The sequence below is a fragment of the Mastigoproctus giganteus genome, chromosome 2 (assembly GCF_048544385.1).
Source record: "Mastigoproctus giganteus isolate SK-2022 chromosome 2, ASM4854438v1, whole genome shotgun sequence".
NCBI classification, from domain to species: Eukaryota; Metazoa; Arthropoda; class Arachnida; order Uropygi; family Thelyphonidae; genus Mastigoproctus; species Mastigoproctus giganteus.
Genome location: NC_143576.1, coordinates 163,932,307 through 163,948,747, shown reverse-complemented (window position 1 = coordinate 163,948,747; position 16,441 = coordinate 163,932,307). Strand labels below are relative to the sequence as shown.

Genomic DNA, 16,441 nt, shown 5'->3' with positions numbered 1-16,441 from the left:
TGGAGTGGGGAAGTAAATCAGAATTTCTTATAATGGGGGATTTTAACTTCCCAGATATTGACTGGAACTTGTGGGATGCAACAAATCACATACATTTTCTCCTTGTTAGTGTTTTACGCTCTTTTTTGACCACCCCAGCACAGATACTGACCTACGCTTAGAGCTCATAGTTACACAAAAATTATTATTATTATTAATGAGAAATAACACTGTAATGACACTGTTGAACCCATTAACAATTGAGGGAAAATTCACAACAAAACCAACATGGTGCACTGAATGTAAACAACTCTTGGCATCACTATCATTCCACTCAATGCACCACAAAAAAGAAAAGAAATGCCTAGTACATGTTTGGACTCACAGGAGTTGCTGCGATGTGTTACTGAGTTGCGATTGTTTCATTATTTTCAATTTTTTCAGGTAATATTTTGAAACAGTCATTAATGTGAAAAGTCGTAAAATGGACCATCGTAAAATGGGACCTACCTGTATTTATGAATGTTCGGCATTTATTTATTGGAATTAATGTTCATATTTTCGATTCTGTTGATATTTGATATTTGAAAAAAAGAACTCACAAACCCAGGAACTCGTAAAGCGAAAACTTGTAAAGCGGGAACTCCCTGTATACTTTTTATGCTCATTTAACTCAACAAAGAGTAACACAAGTTATTTAAAAAAAAAAAAATGAAAAAAAAAAAAGAAGTGCTTGATATTTTTAATAGCATATTAGTAAGAAAGTAACTAGCAATCATCAGGCTATAATTAATGTCCGTATAAATAGCAGCATAATTTTTGATCACCTTGTGTGACATCTAAAATTGCATAACTGAATTTATAATTACTATGTACATTGTAAATAATATACAGATTTAATATTTACCCTACCTGTGAGCTTAATTTCTTTAATTGGGAAAAACAGGTCTTGTGCATCCAGCAATGGTACTGTGTTTAATTTATTCAAATCAGAATTCATCTTTTTGACTTAGTAAAAAACTTTTGGAATCTACTCTGTTGAAAAATTAATACTTATTCTGAAAATTAATAAAAATATATAAACAATGCAAAATCAAAACATTTACAACAACATGATTATACCGATACAGATTACTTCAGTTGAATATAATGATTTTACTGCATTATGGATTTTAGAAAGGTTATCTAACACTCAAAACATGTGGGCTGTGTTAGGGTTACTAAGAGTAAAAACAATTTCATAAAGACTGCTATAAAAAATGGAACAGTATAGCATTAAGGGAAATGTTTCTGCTATGGATAAAGAAATGGCTGAGTAGGGAGAGTGGTTAACAATGGGTACTGCTGTTCTTGGACTAATGTTATTAGTAGAGTCCTTCAGGGTTCAGTACTGAGTCCATTGTTGTCATTCTCCATATTTATTAAAGATACAGGATTAATATCCACGTTTGCAGATAATACAAAGGTTGACAGGGTAGTTAATTACAGTAATCAGTGTATGCTACTGCAACAAAGTAGAGACAATTTTGGAAGATTGGCTGCAAAGTTGCACATGAAGTTTAATACTGACAAATGGGTTGTTCACTCTCACACTAGCAAGGCTTTTGTGAATTTATTCGAAGATTGTTTTCTACATCAGCATGTTCAGGAGACAACTAGAGGGAGTAATACTCTTGATCTGATTATCAGTAGTGATTCTTCATGCATTAAGAATCAGCAGATAAAGAAACCACTAGGTGGCAGTGATCACAGTGTGCTGAAGTGGGATTTACTCAAAGAGGTAACTACCATCGGGAGCAAATGGAAAGGTTTTTGCTTTCGTAAAGGAGACTACGGTGGTCTGGGACAGTATTTAAATTCTATACAGTGGGACCAACTGATGATATTACCAACATCAACAATATTCAGATGAAATAATGAGACATGTGGCAGAGAAGAAAAATGCATGGGATACATATAAATTAATGGGTGACATGGAAGTCTACAATAGATATAAGCTGATCTGTAACCACAAAGGAGATTAGGCAGGCAAAGGCAGATTATGAGAAATCTTTGGCAAAGGATGAAAAGAAAAACAGCAAAGAGTTCTTTACCTATGTAAACTCTAGAAGAAAAGGGATGAATCAGATTGGTCCACTGGATATTGATGGTTCAACTATTCATGATCCTGCTCAGATGGCTAACAAAATAAATGAGTATTTTGCATCTACATTCACACATGAGGAGTTATCCAGGGAGGGAAATGCCAGAGGTGAAGTAAACTCTGGCAGGGAGCTAGATGATTTTGTAATAACTGAGAGCAAAGTGGAGGAGAAATTGTTGAACATAAACAAAGGCACCCGGGGTGGATGGGATCTATCCAGTTATATTAAAGGAGGCAGCAAAGGAAGTAAGCAAACCGATAGCCATAATTATGACAGCTTCTTTGAACTCATGGGAGGTACACATGGACTGGAGATATGCAAATGTGACCCCAATTCACAAAGGAAGATCAAAGGGTGACACAGTAATTATAGACCTGTGAGTTTAACTTCTGTTCCAGGAAAATTAATGGAGGCACTGGTTAAAGAAGCACTGCAGGGTCATCTAGACAAGACTTCAGTTATAGCTCGGACACAGCATGGTTTTTTGTTAAGGGAAAGTCTTGCCTGACCAATTTGATTGGATACTATGATGTGGTCATAAAGGAACTGAATGCAGGGAATAACTTTGATGTCATATATTTGGATCTTAGAAAGGCTTTTGATACTGTTGCACATGGAAGACTGCTGAAGAAATTGGAGCAGTGTGGCACTGGAGGCAAATTGCTGGTAGGGATAAAGGGATGGTTGAGTGGTAATCAATGGACACTGCTCTTCGTGGACTAATGTTATTAGTGGAGTCCCTCAGGGTTCAGTGTTGGGTCGATTGCTGTTTTCCGTATTTATAAATGATATTGATGATGGTATATCAGATTTAATGTCCAAGTTTGCAGATGATGATGCTGCTGGAACGAGTACAGAGAAGGACAACAAGAGTAGTGAATGGAACAAAGGGTTGCTTTTATGAAGAAAAGCTTAAGTTTTGCAAGTTGCAGTGTCTGGAGACTAGGGACCTGCGAGGTGATCTGATTGAGGTGTATAAAGCCTTAAATGGTTTGAGCATGCTCAATGCTGATGGGATTCTTCCTCTTGCTCAGAATAATCACCTGAGAGGGCATAAATTCAAATTGAGGAAAGACAGTTGTAGGATAGATGTGCAGAAGTTTGCCTTTAGCCAGTGGGTAGAACAGACTTCCATCTGTTGTGGAAGTTGATAGCCTAAATAAATTTAAGGCGCTGATCTGGACAGGTATTTGGAACAAACAAAGGGGTAAAATGGGAGCGTTTTTTTTTTTTTTTTTTTTTTTTTGTTTTGGCTGATGCTGCATAAGCTTGCTTTCTTGCATTGTATGTCTCTCTACTAATGCTAAATGCAAGGTACTTCATATGGGGAGCAGTAATCCCAGCTTTACTTACCAGCTGTGTGGTAACATACATGGCAATATAGAATTAAGACTTGTAGGTAATTATGCAGTCAGACTCTGGGAATGAGAGCAGTTCTGTGCAGGTGAAGGTTTTACAGCTCTAGCTAATAGAGAAGTTTTCCTTAAATTTTTGCCATTTTATTGACTTAATTGGCATATTAATTTATTTTCTAGAAGTAGCTTTATATTCCTAGTTACAATACTTAGTATATTTTGAATTTAGATGGTGATTTTGTAGGTTATTACTAAGTATTCGTAAAACTTGTATCATTTGAAACTTGCCACCATTGTTGTAGTATATTAGATTGATACGGAATAGCGTAACATAAACCTCAAACTTGATAGTGTAATACATAGCACTGTATTAGGAAACTGTTAGCTTAGTATAGAATTGTCAATTAATCAATTAAATTTATAAATTTTATTAATTTTTATTGTTAATTAAATTGTATTTAAAAGAAAATTGTGCCCCAGACTAAAGCAGCAAAGCAATGTGCACAAAGTAGTGGAAGTGCTGTGGTTCAGGGACAACTGAAGGGGACATTTTTCCAATGCATCACAGTCTAAAAAAGTTCCACAAACATGTCACATTTTCTGGAACAGGACACAATCTAGCCATGGAGGATGTCTTTGTGTGTGCTAGCTGCAGAGAACATGAAGAAATTAGGTGCCAACTCAGCATTCTGATGGGCATCTATGAGAGTTTAAAGTGGGGGACCCATTAAGCTCTCAGGTGCCCAACGCAAAACCAGACCTCACTCCTGAGCACCAGGCAACACAGTGGCAATCTTCAGGGCAGAATGTGCTGGGTCCCCAGAAGCTAGTTATTGTCAAGGAAACATACTGAGCAAAAAGAATAGGTGGAATAGAACCAGAATGTCTGCCAGGGGCAAAAGTTCATGATATTGAGATATATTCTTTAAAGGGCACAAAAGGTGATATCGTTATGCACGTTGCCACTAATGACATTAAGTGGAGGAGATCTGAGGATTTACTTAACAAGCACAGGTCAATGTCGAAAAAAAGTTGAAAGTTAGGGTTAAATTTAAAAGTGTCAGCAATCCTGCCCAGACACAATAGGAGGGAGTATATGATGAGAGCCTTGTCAATCAATTCAGCCCTGGAGAGATTGTACAAGGCTCGTGGGGATAGAATTTTTCTCAATGTGGTGTGTGCTTGTTAACATGAGAGATTTCTTCTACAGGGATGGGATATACTTAAATAGAAAGGGTGCAAGAATATTTGCTGATGCTATCGAGGCAATGTTAGGTAGGTCAGAAAACTGCTAGCTTGGGGGTGGGGGTTACAGACTAAAAGATTAACAATAGCCACAGGCAGAGGTGGAAGTGATTCTTGCACTGCTTCTATTCGAAAAAGCAGCAGCCCAGAAAGCAAGTTGCTGGGGATTTCAGGAACTGCTGGGAGTCATTAAACAAGTAAATACATGGGCTGTGTTAGAGTAACTAAGAGTAAGAACAGGTGCATGTATACTTGCATGTACACCAACGCTAGGAATATAGTAAATAAATTTGAAGTGATATAAACAGATATAAAGAATGCAGAATCGGAATTTGGGGGAGTGTAATGTGTACAGAAAGGATAGTCAGGATAGGAAGGCTGGAGGGGTTATGTTATTAGTTAGGAAACACAAAATCTAATGAAGTGCATCCAGTTGACATAGATGGACAGAGTCAGCGTGGTGTGACTAGGGCTTACAATACCGGTCAAAATCTTAATACCAGCATTTCGGTATTTTTAATTTATGAAACCGGGATACCGGTATTAATACTGGTATTCCAAAAACAAACGTTTTTCTCAATAAATTTTGATGACAGTTCCTAACTGTCATCAATGCAATAAAGTAAGGAAAAAACAAGTACTGTAATTACTTGAATTCAAGTTTTAAATAAACATTTATTGCAATAATAAATATTCTGAAAACAATCATTAAAAATACAGTTATTCTAAAAACAAAAAAATACATATTGTTACTGCAAAGTTTAGTTATGTTTAAGCATCCACACTACATGTCCGAATAAAGTCAGCTCTCAAGAAACAGCAATCAATAGTATGATAGTTTAAAATGGATCTAATTTTGGTACACATTTGATTAGCGGCAGAACACACCCTTTCAGATTCTGTTCTGGCACTATTATACTGAGATAATCGTAGACAATCTCAGTCCATACTTTCTAGGCTTTGAACTTTTTTAGCAAAAACGGTTAAAGGTATTTCATTAATTTCTGGCTCAAGTTCATCTTTTAAAATCTCATTGGAGTCAGGCAATTTCTTATTTTGGAAAGAATTTAGCATTAGCATTAGCATTAGTAGAGGCATTTGATGCAAGAAAGCAAGCTTATGCAGCATCAGCCAAAAAAAAAGAAAAAAAAAAAAAAAAACCCCACTTCCACTTCACCCCTCTGTTCGTTCAAAATACCTGTCCAGCTGAGCCTTAAATTTATTTAGGCTATCAACCTCCACCACAAGGGATGGCAATCTGTTCCACCAACCAACCACCCGCTGGCTAAAGGCAAATTTCCGCACGTCTATCCTACATCTGTCTTTCCTCAATTTGAATTTATGCCCTCTCAGGTGATTTTTCTGAGCTAGAGGAAGAATCCCATCAGCATTGAGCATGCTTAAACCATTCAAGGCTTTATACACCTCTATCAGATCACCTCGCTGGTGCCTAGTCTCCAGACACTGTAATTTGCAAAACTTAAGCCTTTCTTCGTAAGAGCACCCCTTTGTTCCATTCACTAATCTCGTTGCCCTTCTCTGTACTCGTTCCAGCAGCTCTACGTCCTTCTTGAAATGAGGCCTCCAGACCTGTATACAGTACTCTAGGTGTGGCCTGACCATTGCCTTATACAATGGAATAATCACCTCCTTATCCCTGCTGGAAAAATTCCTGTATATCATTGACAATACTCCATGAGCTACTCTTGCAGCCCGTCTGCACTGCTCAGAGAACTTCATATCTGCCTGCACAATCACCCCCAAGTCCCTTTCATTCTCTACCACTGTCAGTGTAGTACCACAGAGTTGATACGTTGCTCTGGGGTTGCTGTTTCCCATGTGTAGTACTTTACATTTGTCAATGTTAAACTTCATTTGCCACCTCTCAGCCCATCTGCTCAACCTTTCCAGATCCTGTTGCAGCAGCATAGTGTCAGTAGTGTCCTTGACAACCCTGCCAACCTTTGTATCATCTGCAAACTTGGACATTAAGCTTGATATACCATCATCAATATCATTTATAAATACAGAAAACAATAATGGACCCAACACTGAGCCCTGAGGGACTCCACTAATAACATTAGTCCACGATGAGCAGTGTCCATTGATTACCACTCTCTGTCTTCTCCCCCTCAACCACCCCTTTATCCATAGCAGCAATTTGCCTCCAATGTCACACTGCTCCAATTTGTGTAGCAGTCTTCCATGTGCCACAGTATCAAAAGCCTTTCTAAGATCCAAGTATATAATATCAAAGTTATTCCCTGCATCCAGTTCTTTTGTGACTGCATCATAGTATCCAATCAAGTTGGTCAGGCAAGACTTCCCCTTAACAAAACCATGCTGTGTCTGAGCTATAACTGAAGTCTTGTCTAAATGATCCTGCAGTGCTTCTTTAACCAGTGCCTCCATTAATTTTCCTGGAACAGAAGTTAAGCTCACAGGTCTATAATTACTTGTGTCAGCCTTTGATCCTCCTTTGTGAACTGGGGTCACATTTCCAGTCTATGGGTACCTCCCCTGAGTCCAAGGAAGCTCTCATAATTATGGCTAAGGGTTTGCTTACTTCCTTTGCTGCCTCCTTTAATATAACTGGATAGATCCCATCCACCCCGGGTGCCTTTCTTGTGTTTATCTTCAACAGTTTCTCCTCCACTTTACTCCCAGTTATTTCAAGATTCTGTAGCTTACTGCTAGAGTTGAATACACCTCTGGCATTCCCCTTGCTGAATAACTCCTCATGTGTGAATGTCGATGCAAAATATTCATTTAGTTTGTTAGCTACCTGAGCAGGATCATCAACAGTTGACCCATCAATATCAAGTGGACCAATCTGATTCATCCCCTTCCTTCTAGAGTTTACATAAGTAAAGAACTCTTTGCTGTTTTTCTTTGCATCCCTTGCCAAGGATTTCTCATAATCTGCCTTCGCCTGCCTAACCTCCTTTGTAACTTGGTTGCATATCAACTTGTATCTATCATAGGCTTCTGTGTCATGTGTTAATTTGTAAGTATCCCATGCATTTTTCTTCTCTGCCATATGCCTCATTAGTTCATCTGACATCCATTTTGGCCTAAACCTTGAACAATATTTCTTAGTTGGTATGTAAAGCCTAGTAGCTTCCAAGATAAGTTCTTTGAATGCTTCCCATTTTGAATTTGCTGTTGGTAACATCATCAGTTGGTCCCACTGTATAGAATTTAAATACTGTCTCAGTCCATCGTAGTCGCCTTTACGGAAGCAATAACCCTTCCCTTTACCCCTAATGGTAGTTACCTCTTTCAGTAAATCCCACTTCAGCACACTGTGATCACTGCCACCTAGTGGTTCATTTATCTGCAGATTCTTAATGCATGAAGAATCACTGCTGATAATCAAATCAAGAGTATTACTCCCTCTAGTTGCCTCCCGAACATGCTGATGTAGAAAACAATCATCCAATAAATCCACAAAAGCCCTGCTAGTGTGTGAGTAACCAGCCCCCAAATTCCAGTCAATATCTGGGAAATTAAAATCTCCCATTATAAGACTCTCTGATTTACTGGCCCACTCTATTTCCCTGTACAGTTCCTTATTATACTCATCAGAGTCATTAGGCCTATAGCACACTCCTACTCTCAATTTTGATCTCCCAATGCTTATGTCACACCAAACTGACTCAACACTGCACTGTCCAGCGATGTCGACTGGCTTCACTTCCTTAGTTTTTATGTGTTTCTTAACTAATAGCATAACCCCTCCCCCCTTCCTATCCTGTCTATCCTTTCTGTAGACGTTGTACTCCCCAAATTGCAGTTCTGCATCCCTTATATCTGTGTGACACCACGTCTCTGATATCCCAACAATATCTGCCTTTGATGTTTTGAGCAATACCTCAAATTCATCAAATTTATTTACTAAACTCCTAGCATTGGCGTACACGCAAGTATACCTGCACCTGTTTCTATTCTTAGCTACCCTAACACAGCCCATGTGTTTACTTGGGCTGTGTTAGGGTACCGCAATGGTTCCCAGCAGTCTCTGAAATACCATGCATCTTGTTTTTCAGGCTTCTGCTCATTCTAATAGAAGCAGTGCAAGAATCTCTTTCACCTCTGCCAGTGGCTACTGTCAATCTATTGGTCTTTGTCTCCCCCCAAGCTAGCAGTTTTCCGACCCACCTAACACTGCCTCGATAGCATCAGCAAATATTCTTGCACCCTTTCTATTTAAGTGTATCCCATCCCTGTAGAAGCAATCTCTCCTGTTAACAAGTACAGTCCAGGCTGAAAAAAATTCTACCCCTTGAGCCTTGCACAATCTTTCCAGGGCCGAATTGATAGACAAGGCTCTCATCATATACTCCCTCCTATCGTGTCTGGGCAGAATTGCAGACACTTTCAAATTCAACCCTAATTCTCGGCTTTTGTTCAACAGTGACCTGTACTTGTTAAGTAATTCTGCTGGTCTCCTACTCTTAATATTATTAGTGCCAACGTGTACAACTATATCACCTTTTGTGCCCTTAAAAGATGATATTCGCTCTACAACGTCCTCAACCTTTGCCCCTGGCAGACATACCCTGGTCCTGTTCCACCTATCTTTTTTACAAAGCATGTTCCCCGTTTCCCTGACAATAGAGTCACCAACAACTACTAGTTCCTTCGGGACCAGCGCATTCTGCCTTGGGGGTTGTCTCTGTGTCACGCGATGTCCAAGTGCAAGCTCTGGCGTTGATGTGGGCAGCTGAGAGCTTGATGGGCCCCTCAATTTAGTTTCTTCGAGGGCATCCACCCTGTCCTTCAAGCTCTCATATAGGCCCACAAGAACGCCGAGTTGTTGCCCGATATCGATACACTCCTTGCATCGCGCACACACAAAGACATCCCCCTTGGCAGTATCATGTCCAGTACCCGATTGCTCTGCAAACATCAAGCAAACAGTGCATTTTATAAGGCTGTGAGTCAGAGGACAACTGCCCCCCTCAGTTCTGCTCTGAGCCACAGCGCTTCCATTAGCTTGAGCCTTTTGCTTTGCTGCTCTGGTCTGAGTCATGATTCTATTAATTTATTAATTAATTATAATTAATTATGTTATGTTATTAATTATGTTAAATATAATTAATTATATTACGTTTGTAATCTAAGTCGTTATATGTATTTATTTAAACGTACAATTTAACTGCTAACGAAGTTCAACTAACGCTATCTAGTACGGCATACAACTATCGTATCACAATGGCGGGAAAATTACGAACGTAGCGGAGTTGAAACAAGTGGAAACCTTAACCGATACTTTTATGCAATTACAAGGCCGAGTAAAGAATAAATACACCAAGTTATTAAGAAAATCACAAAATAATGTTATACTACTAAATTTAAATCAAAAGTTTTAGAAAAACAATAATTTCAAATCAATAAATAAGAAAAATCCACTTAGCGGCTTGGAACACGACCGTCTCTAGTAGCCTCGTCAGCAGAACTCAACACATTTGCGGAACACGTTGGCACTATTGATATCAAGAGTAGTAGACCGGCAGAATTACTGAACAAGTAGAGGTCACTGTTGAAAAAAAGCCATGAATTAGGATTGAATTTGAAAGTGTCTGCAATTCTGCCCAGACACGATAGGAGGGAGTATATGATGAGAGGCTTGTCGATCAATTCAGCCCTGGAAAGATTGTGCAAGGCTCAAGGGGTAGAGTTTTTTTCAACTTGGACTGTACTAGTTAACAGGAGAGTGCTTCTGCAGGGATGGGATACACTTAAATAGAAAGGGTGCAAGAATATTTGATGATGCTATCGAGACAGTGTTAGGTGGGTCAGAAAACTGCTAGCTTGGGGGGATAAAAAGACTAATAGATTAACAGTAGCCACTGGCAGAGGTGAAAGTGATTCTTGCACTGCTTCTATTGGAATGAGCAGAAGCCTGAAAAACAAGATGCAGGTTATTTCAGAGACTGCTGGGAGTCATTGCGGTACAAGTAAACACATGGGTTGTGTTAGGGGTAGCTAAGAATAGAAACAGGTGCATGTATACTTGCGTGTACACCAATGCTAGGAGTATAGAAAAAAAATTTGATGAATTTGAGGTATTGCTCAAACCATCAAAGGCAGATATGGTTGGGATATCAGAGACGTGGTGTCACACAGATATAAGGAATGCAGAACTGGAATTTGGGGAGTACAACTTCTACAGAAAGGATAGACAGTATAGGAAGGGAGGAGGGGTTATGCAATTAGTTAAGAAACACATAAAAACCAAGGAAGTGAAGCCAGTCGACATCGCTGGACAGTGCAGTGTTGAGTCAGTTTGGTGTGACATAAGCATTGGGAGATCAAAATTGAGAGTAGGAGTGTGCTATAGGCCTAATGACTCTGATGAGTATAATAAGAAACTGTTCGGAGATATAGAGTGGGCCAGTACATCAGAGAGTCTTATAATAGGGGATTTTAATTTCCCAGATATTGACTGGAATTTGGGTGCTGCTCACTCATACACTAGCAAGGCTTTTGTGGATTTATTGGATGATTGTTTTCTACATCAGCATGTTCGGGAGGCAACTAGAGGGAATAATACTCTTAATTTGATTATCAGTAGTGATTCTTCATGCATTAAGATTCTGCAGATAAATGAACCACTAGGTGGCAGTGATCACAGTGTGCTGAAGTGGGATTTACTCAAAGAGGTAACTACCATTAGGGGTAAAGGGAAGGGTTATTGCTTTCATAAAGGCGGCTATGATGGACTGAGAGAGTATTTAAATTCTATACAGTGGGACCAACTGATGATGTTACCAACAGCAAATTCAAAATGGGAAGCATTCAAAGAACTTATCTTGGAAGCTACTAGGCTTTACATACCAACTAAGAAATATTGTTCAAGGTTTAGGCCTAAATGGATGTCAGCTGAACTAATTAGCATTAGCAGAGGCATTTGATGCAAGAAAGCAAGCTTATGCAGCATCAGCCAAAAAAAAAAAAAAAAAAAAAAAAACACTTCCACTTCACCCCTCTGTTCGTTCAAAATACCTGTCCAGCTGAGCCTTAAACTTATTTAGGCTATCAACCTCCACAACAAGGGATGGAAGTCTGTTCCACCAACCAAACACTGTCTGGGTGCGAGGTTAGCCTGTGCAGACATTGCTCCTTAAAGCTCTTCAAACAGAGAAGTTTTTCCTGATTTATTTTCTGCTTTATTAGTTTAAATTGTCATATTAACTTATTTTCTAGAGTAGCTTTATATTCCTAGTTACGATACTTAGTTTAAAGTTTAAATTAGACAGAGATTTTGTAGATATTACTTAGTATCGGTACCGGTATCAAATCCACGTGTCACAAATTGAACGAGAGGTCTTTTAACCAAATTGAGTCGATTTATTAACCAATTGTTATATCAAATTATCTTCTATAAGTAGATTATAGATCTAGTCAGGATCCTTAGTTTATTCTAAATTGAGATAGCGAGATTTCGAAGCTAATCAATACTTACGAGTCCGTAGAAATACCGTTCGTGAATTCCCGCCATTTTTACACAATAGCATAAGCTTAGTGTAGTATACTGCATAATATAATATTGTCAATTAATCAGTAAATCTATTAATCTTGATAAACTTTATTGTCAGTTAAATTGTATTTTTAACTCTATATATATATATAACGACTTAATCGTAACAAATAAGTAATACATAACTATAGTGGTACACGTGATACGGAAGTTGTATAAAGGGAACACTAGATACCGAAAAAAAAAAATATATATATATATATATAACATAACTGTTTTGGGATATAACTTAAGGATTTAATTTTTGTTTTAAATTTTATTGAATTAAATTGGAATCATGACTCTGACCAGAGCAGCAAAGCAAAAGGCTCAAGCTAATGGGAGTGCTGTGGTTCAGGGGAGAACTGAGGGGGGAAGTTGCCCTCTGAATCAGTCTATTAAAATGCACTGTTTGCTTGATGTTTGCGGAGCAGTCGGGTACAGGACATGATACTGCCAAGGGGGATGTCTTTGTGTGTGCACGATGTAAGGAGTGCAAGGAAATCAGGCGACAACTCAGCGTTGTTATGGGCCTTTATGAGACCTTGAAGGACAGGGTGGATGCCCTCGAAGGAAATAAATTGAGGGGCCCATCAAGCTCTCAGCTGCCCACATCAACGCCAGAGCTTGCACTTGGTCATCAGGCAACACAGGGGCAGCCCCCTAGGCAGAATGCGCTGGTCCCACAGGAACTAGTAGTTGTTGGTGACTCTATTGTCAGGGAAACGGGGAACATGCCTTGTAAAAAGGATAGGTGGAATAGGACCAGGGTATGTCTGCCAGGGGCAAAGGTTGATGACGTTGTAGAGCGGATATCATCTTTTAAGGGCACAAAAGGTGATATAGTTGTACACGTTGGCACTAATGATATTAAGAGTAGGAGACCGGCGGAATTACTTAGCAAGTACAGGTCACTGTTGAAAAAAAGCCGTGAATTAGGGTTGAACTTGAAAGTGTCTGCAATTCTGCCCAGACACGATAGGAGGGAGTATATGATGAGAGCCTTGTCGATCAATTCGGCCCTGGAGGGATTGTGCAAGGCTCAAGGGGTAGAATTTTTTTCAGCCTGGACTGTACTTGTTAACAGGAGAGATTGCTTCTACAGGGATGGGATACACTTAAATAGAAAGGGTGCAAGAATTTTTGCTGATGCTGTCGAGGCAGTGTTAGGTGGGTCGGAAAACTGCTAGTTGGGGGGGATACAAGGACTAATAGATTAACAGTAGCCACTGGCAGAGGTGGAAGTGATTCTTGCACTGCTTCTATTCAAATGAGCAGAAGTCTGAAAAACAAGATGCAGGATATTTCAGAGACTGCTGGTAGTCATTGCGTTACAAGTAAACACATGGGTTGTGTTAGGGTAGCTAAGAATAGAAACAGGTGCATGTATACCTGCGTGTACACCAATGCTAGGAGTTTGGTAAATAAATTTGATGAATTTGAGGTATTGCTCAAAACATCAAAGGCAGATATTGTTGGGATATCAGAGACGTGGTGTCACACAGATATAAGTAATGCGGAACTGGAATTTGGGGAATACAATGTATATAGAAAGGATAGACAGGACAGGAGGGGAGGAGGGGTTATGCTATTAATTAAGAAACACATAAAGTCAAAGGAAGTGAAGCCAGTTGACATCGCTGGACAGGGCAGTGTCGAGTCAGTTTGGTGTGACATAAGCATAGGGAAATCAAAATTGAGAGTAGGAGTGTGCTATAGGCCTAATGACTCTGATGAGTATAATAAAGAACTGTACAGGGAAATAGAGTGGGCCAGTAAATCAGAGAGTCTTATAATGGGGGATTTTAATTTCCCAGATATTGACTGGAAATTGTGGGTTGGTCACTCGCACACTAGCAAGGCTTTTGTGGATTTATTGGATGATTGTTTTCTACATCAGCATGTTCGTGAGGCAACAAGAGGGAGCAATACTCTTGATCTGATTATCAGTAGTGATTCTTCATGCATTAAGAACCTGCAGATGAATGAACCACTAGGTGGCAGTGATCACAGTGTGTTGAAGTGGGATTTACTCAAGGAGGTAACTACCATCAGAGGTAAAGGGAAGGGTTTTTGTTTTCGTAAAGGCGACTATGATGGTCTGAGACAGTATTTAAATTCTATACAGTGGGACCAACTGATGATGTTACCAACAGCAAACTCAAAATGGGAAGCATTCAAGTAACTAACCTTGGTGGCTACCAGGCTTTACATACCAACTAAGAAATATTGTTCAAGGTTTAGGCCTAAATGGTTGTCAGATGGACTAATGAGACATGTGGCAGAGAAGAAAAATGCATGGGATACATACAAATTAATGGGTGACATGGAAGCCTATGATAGATATAAGTTGGTCTGTAACCAAGTCACAAAGGAGATTAGGCAGGCAAAGGCAGACTACGAAAAATCCTTGGCAAAGGATGCAAAGAAAAACAGAAAGGAGTTCTTTACATACTTGAACTCGAGAAGGAAAGGGATGAATCAGATTGGTCCACTGGATATTGATGGTTCAACAGTTGAGGATCCTGCTGAGGTGGCTAACAATCTAAACGAGTATTTTGCATCTACATTCACGCATGAGGAGTTATTCAGGAAGGAGAATGATGTAGGTAAAGTAAACATTGGCAGTGAGCTGGATGATTTTGTAATAACTCAGAGGAAAGTGGAGGAGAGATTGTTGAGGATAAACATAAAAAAGGCACCTGGGGTGGATGGGATCTATCCAGTTATATTAAAGGAGGCAGCAAAGGAAGTATGCAAACCCCTAGTCATAATTATGAGAGCTTCTTTGGACTCAGGGGAGGTACCCATAGACTGGAGATGTGCAAATGTAACCCCAATTCACAAAGGAGGATCAAAGGCTGACACAAGTAATTATAGACCTGTTAGTTTAACTTCTGTTCCAGGTAAATTAATGGAGGCACTGGTTAAAGAAGCACTGCAGGATCATCTAGACAAGAATTCTGTTATAGCTCAGACGCAGCATGGTTTTGTTAAGGGCAGGTCTTGCCTGACCAATTTGATTGGATACTATGATGTAGTCACAAAAGAACTGGATGCAGGGAATAACTTTGATATTATATATTTCGATCTTAGAAAGGCTTTTGATACTGTTGCACATGGAAGACTGCTGCACAAATTGGAGCAGTGTGGCATTGGAGGCAAATTGCTGCTATGGATAAGGGGATGGTTGAGTGGCAGAAGACAGAGAGTGGTAATCAATGGACACTGCTCAACGTGGACTGATGTTATTAGTGGAGTTCCTCAAGGTTCAGTGTTGGGTCCATTGTTGTTTTCGGTGTTTATGAATGATATTGATGATGGGATATCAAGTTTAATGTCTAAGTTTGCAGATGATACAAAGGTTGGCAGGGTCGTTAAGGACACTACTGACGCTATGCTGCTGCAACAGGATCTGGAAAGGTTGAACAGATGGGCTGAGAGGTGGCAAATGAAGTTTAACATTGACAAATGTAAAGTACTACATATGGGTAACAGTAACCCCAGAGCAATGTATCAACTCTGCGGTACTACACTGACAGTAGTGGAGAATGAAAAGGACCTGGGGGTAATTGTGCAGGCAGATATGAAGTTCTCTGAGCAGTGCAGACGAGCTGCAAGAGTAGCTCATGGTGTCTTGTCAATGATATACAGGAATTTTTCTAGCAGGGATAAGGAGGTGATTATTCCCTTGTATAAGGCAATGGTTAGGCCACATCTTGAGTACTGTATACAGGTCTGGAGGCCTCATTTCAAGAAGGATGTAGAGCTGCTGGAACGGGTACAGAGAAGGGCAACAAGATTAGTAAATGGAACAAAGGGTTGCTCTTACGAAGAAAAGCTTAAGTTTTGCAAATTACAGAGTCTGGAGACTAGGCACCGGCGAGGTGATCTGATAGAGGTGTATAAGGCTTTGAATGGTTTGAGCATGCTCAATGCCAATGGGATTCTTCATCTTTCTCAGAATAATCACCTCAGAGGGCATAAATTCAAATTGAGGAAGGACGGATGTCGGATAGATGTGCGGAAATTTGCCTTTGGCCAGCGGGTGGTTGGTTGGTGGAACCGACTTCCATCACTTGTTGTTGAAGTTGATAGCCTAAACAAATTTAAAGCTCAACTGGACAGGTATTTCGAACGAACGGAGGGGTGAAATGGGAGAGGGTTTTTTTTTTGGCTGATGCTGAATAAGC

The 16,441-nt window shown here is 39.6% G+C and overlaps 1 protein-coding gene across 2 annotated transcripts in view; it reads right to left on the bottom strand.

The window, feature by feature from the left end:
- LOC150089721 (uncharacterized) overlaps nucleotides 1–16,441 on the bottom strand; it is a 105,453-nt gene that overhangs the window by 66,931 nt on the left and 22,081 nt on the right. Inside the window, exon 2 of one of the 2 annotated variants that reach the window (XM_090368762.1) lies at nucleotides 892–1,037. In XM_090368762.1, the coding sequence (XP_090224888.1) occupies nucleotides 892–979 (88 nt within the window). In that variant the 5' untranslated portion in view covers nucleotides 980–1,037. The remainder of the gene's footprint in view (nucleotides 1–891; nucleotides 1,038–16,441) is intronic. The other variant, XM_090368763.1, reaches the window with a different exon arrangement.